General features: G+C 43.7%; 1 protein-coding gene and 1 long non-coding RNA gene across 2 annotated transcripts; both read left to right on the forward strand.

Annotated features, from left to right (window-relative positions):
* The first annotated feature begins 391 nt into the window (after positions 1–391).
* Positions 392–2,343, forward strand: LOC147239151 (uncharacterized). The gene is made up of 6 exons (XM_086196331.1): positions 392–802; positions 1,244–1,321; positions 1,578–1,645; positions 1,789–1,932; positions 2,157–2,267; positions 2,332–2,343. The coding sequence occupies exons 1-6, from the start codon at positions 616–618 to the stop codon at positions 2,341–2,343; spliced, it is 600 nt and encodes a 199-aa protein (XP_086052457.1). The 5' UTR covers positions 392–615.
* A 32-nt stretch (positions 2,344–2,375) lies between these two features.
* Positions 2,376–4,039, forward strand: LOC147239152 (uncharacterized). Its single transcript, XR_015111564.1, has 4 exons — positions 2,376–2,413; positions 2,682–2,748; positions 3,394–3,474; positions 3,759–4,039. It is a non-coding gene; the product is annotated as an uncharacterized LOC147239152 (long non-coding RNA).
* The last annotated feature ends 335 nt before the right edge of the window (positions 4,040–4,374 follow it).

A 4,374-nucleotide genomic window follows, 5' to 3' on the forward strand; every position in this document is an offset into this window, starting at 1 on the left:
GCCTCCCCTCCCATGAACCAGTCTGCCATCCAGTCCCCCATCAAGCTGGCTTGCTCTCCCTGCCTCCCCTTCCATGAACCAGTCTACCATCCAGTCCCCCATCAAGCTGGCTTGCTCTCCCTGCCTCCCCTTCCAGAAGCTTCCTTCTTCAACTGTTAACATTTCCATGTTTCTCACATTCTGCATTGTAAACTGTTTTCTTGTCTGTAACAACATCTACTGCACGTCTGTCCCTTCTGGTGAGGGATCCTCCTCTGTTGCTCACCCTGAGGTTTCTCAGATTTTTCCCTGTTCAAAGGGTTTTCTATGGAGTTTTTCCTCAGTCCATGAGAGGGTCTAAGGACAGAGGATGTTGTTATGATGCCATGAAGCCCTTTGAGACAAACTGTTGGTGAAAACGGGCTCTACAAATAAAATTGCCTTGCCTTGCCTCTTGAATTCAGCATTTGAAGTGGCCTCATTTCCTTCTTTACCAATGGCTTTTTAAAATCTGAGTTATTGTGGTTTTTTTGTTTTTTTTTACAAGCCATGTCAAGCTGTCCTGTGACGTCACCAAACTCCACTGTCGCCATCGGTTACTTGTGATGTCAGTCATGCTCTTCAGTGACCATTAAAATGACTGTGGCAGGTGAAATTCTGATGTCAGTGATGACTGCCACCCGTGTAACAGGTGACCACGAGGACAACACCTGGAAGAGAAACATTTCATATTCCTGTTATAGTATTTCACACAGAGAGACACTTGATAAAATGGTAGTGGAGCGACATGAATATTGCTCAAAGCCTGTGCCCCGAACACCTGGTATGTACCCTGACCCGAGCTCCACTGATTGGACCAAGGTCTTGTCAGTCTTAAAGCTCGTCCTTTTATTTGCGTGTTGACTAGAATCTGTGTTTCAGACTGTATGTAGTTCCAAAAATGGAGCCATCCACTTGTGATTGGCATCATGCTGATGCTACCTTAGCAGTGGTCAAAGGGCTTTATGATGTCATCGCATCCACCCATTCACACACACTGATAGTGGACGCTGTCACACAAGGTGCCAACGTACTCATCAGAACCAAATCAGGGGCTCAGTGTCGTGCTCAAGGACAATCTGACGTGTGAGTGAGGGTCCAACCAGCGACCCTTCTGGTTGCTAGAGGGCCACTCTACCTCCTAGTCATCTTGCTACAGAACTGGGTTTCATCGTCAAAATGTATGTAGTATAGAATTGATAGAATAATTCTGATCATTTCTCAGGGAAGAGCAGAAAGCCAGCAGCTCAACACGAGGGGGTCATCTTTGGGGATCCAACCGAGCCACAAATCTACCGAACAGGTAACCTCAACAGAACCAACACTTTGTATCTGGGAAACATTCTAGTTAGTCAGCTTTAAAGAATGTTGTAGGAACAATGAACCTTTCATTTCTTTGGGTGCATTGACTGCTGTCCCGATGTCAAAGAGACTCACCAGAAAAACACAAAAGGAAATGCACCTCCACAGTGCCTGAAAAGGGTTTTATTTCAGAACGGCCCTTTGACTTTTATTATCTGTCATTTATTCATTGATTTACTTTGATCTTTTTTCATCAGAGTACCAGGAGCAATTTACTCTGAAGGAACCCATTATTGCTCCAATCCCCTCCCGAAAAACAAAGAAGGTACAGTTCTCAAATTTACTGCAGCAAAGTCACTGGTATATTTCCAGCTTTCCAGTGTCTCAGAGAAACAGGAAGTCTTCAGAATTTTTGCGGTCCTGTCTGTGAAAATTATGAACTGATTCACGTCTCCTTTGTTGTTTCAGTTGCAGCTACATGGAGGCAGCATTGACCCCTCCAATAAGGAACCTTTTAGCTCCAAAACTGAATATCAGCGCAGCTTTAAATGTCCGGTCTTACCTGCCAGACCAAAGCCCCAGAAACATCTGGAGAGCCGGAATGTTTCCATGGTACATACATGAGCCCATATTTGCATGCATGGCCACAACCACACACAGCCTTTCTTTGGACTGGTTTGTCAGACGTGTGACGTATGAACCATTTGCTGTCTGAATCTGTGTTTTTGGAACTGTACGTCCACCCTGCAGTGCAGTCTCAGAGCACAAGCGCTCAGCCCAGGCAGCATCAGCTGATCAGTTCCACTCACAAATGTCTCGTCTGTTTTGATTGGCAGAACTTCTTGAAGTGGCAGCAACCGCCAGTGAAGACGCCGCGGGTCAAACCTGAGCCTGAATCCCCTTCTTTGGTGATTCTGCGTGACAACAGGTGTAATTTTTGTCCACAAGTGTGTTGTGTGTGTGTGTTTGTGGAGCGTGAATTCATTTGCTTATAAATGATCTCTTGGACAGGATGGTGACTGAATACATGTCAAGTTTTCGTCCTCCCAGCTGCACGACAGTGGAAGGAGCCGGTGCCACGTACATCCCCCTGGTGAGGTTTCAGTGGAACTGAGAATGCAAAGGAATGCTTTATTCACAAGTATTCCAAAAATGACATCTGATATTGGAATCTTCATTTGTCATATTTATGAACAAAATTCTGAGTGTCATCTATAATGTCATCATCAGAATCACATTGGCACTTTCAGCTGGCTGTTGATGTCCTGTAATAACTGCCATGATAATTGAGACTATATGTCAAACATTAGATGTGTGTGTGTGTGTGTGTGTGTGTGTGTGTGTCTGTGTGTGTGTTTCAGGCTAAATTTAAGAAGACCTACAAGCCAAAGGCGGTGGCTGCTGAAGGCGTGTGCCCCAACCTGGATGGTACGTATCCAGACCTGAGTGAACAAAAACAAACTCGTCAGATTCAAGTTCAAGCTTTAATTTTAGATTCCTACTAGAAGAGGTTTAGAGGAACAGAAAGTTTGGAGAACATGGACAGAGGCAAAATAGTTGGATTTTATAGAATGAAGTACCACAATTACTTGTCTTTTAAACGATTCTATATGTGGTTTAGACAATGAGCCGTCCACTTGTGACCTGTCTCATGTTGACTCCATGTTTGGACAGGACATTTAGTCTGACGATGCTCTAGACGCAGTCTACAGTCTAGACACAGACACAGTCTGAAACCTGCTGTTGACTAACAGCAGAAAATAACCTACCAAAATGTAGAAGGTCAGTTTCTGCAGTTTTATGAAAACAAGGCAGGTTTTTCTCCATCAACACAGTGTATCCTAAACTGTCTGTCCAGTGACTGTGTCTTAGTGTGGGTTCCATTTCACTTGAATTTGAACTCTGAACTTGCAGCTTGATTTAAAACTGCCTCCAGGATTATGATTGTATGACTTGTCTTTTATATGTTCATGAATGAGAAAGGTCATTCAGAATGAGACCATCACTAAAACATGCTGTATATCTCAAATGAACACAATGGTTCAAAAGGTGACAATAATTATTGTTTTTCAGGAACCACCAGAAAACAACCTGCTCAGTGTATGAAGAGGGCCGTCCCTGGTTTTCCTGCTGGGTCAAATGTCAGCCAAACAGGTAACCTCTCTGGAACGTTCTGTCTGGAAACATTCTAGTTTGTCAACTACCAAGAATGTTGGAGGAACATTGAGCCTTGCACTATTTTCTGGTGCTTTGGCTTCATTGGTGACTCTGAATGTGACTCACCAGAAAACCAAAATGCAACCCCTTGTCTACTTGCAATGAAAATGCGCCTTTACAGTGATGGAAGAGTGCTGCGCAAAGGTGTCTTGTTCCAGCACGGCCCTTTGACTTTTATTATCTGTTATACTGATTCTTATTTTATTTTCATTTTTCATCAGAGTACCAGAGGCAATTCAAAGGGAAGCAAAACAGAAATGCTGGATTACCTCCCAGAGTAGTACAGAAGGTACAGTACTTCATGATACTGCAGCTAAGAACTGTCTTGATATGCGTCTTCTGGTATAAAATGACAACACTGGGACACGTGAAAAAACCTATTTATAAGTATTCTTCAGTGACAAAGGTGACTAATTTAAATTGGTCTGTAATATCCAGAGCAGCTGGAAGGTGAATTTATTGACAAGTATTTGTGCAGAAGGGACTCTATCCTGGGAAAGGGAGGGGGATTTAACTGGCCCAAGACAAGTAGGGGCCCTAAAATATTGTAAAAATGTAGACATTCATGAAGAACCAAACCATGGCTCTGTTATCAGAATATGTTGTTTTGATGTACTGATAAAACAAGGAATTTCTTTTTCAACTCTCTTAAGGCAAAATGAAGACAGATGATCTCTGCCCCCCCCCCCTCTTGCCCATTGAAGCTGGGATAGGCTCCACCCTCCACGACCCTGAATAGGAATAAGTGGAAGATGATGGATGGTTGGATGGATGGATGGTTTGACTGAGCAGACGAGTGAGGGCAGGAGGGTGGAGGTGAAGAGGAGCAGGAAACCT

Source organism: Aulostomus chinensis, chromosome 23 (assembly GCF_037954235.1).
Source record: "Aulostomus chinensis isolate RoL2024-O1b breed Wild chromosome 23, RoL_Achi_v1.0, whole genome shotgun sequence".
Classification (NCBI taxonomy): Eukaryota; Metazoa; Chordata; class Actinopteri; order Syngnathiformes; family Aulostomidae; genus Aulostomus; species Aulostomus chinensis.

What these genes read in the sequence shown, in the direction of transcription:
- LOC147239151 (XM_086196331.1), top strand. Translation starts at nt 616, where the DNA reads ATGACTGTGGCAGGTGAAATTCTGATGTCAGTGATGACTGCCACCCGT. An exon ending in CCTCCCGAAAAACAAAGAAG is followed by an intron (nt 1,646 to 1,788) that starts GTACAGTTCTCA and finishes TTGTTGTTTCAG; the next exon opens with TTGCAGCTACATGGAGGCAG. An exon ending in AGAGCCGGAATGTTTCCATG is followed by an intron (nt 1,933 to 2,156) that starts GTACATACATGA and finishes TTTGATTGGCAG; the next exon opens with AACTTCTTGAAGTGGCAGCA.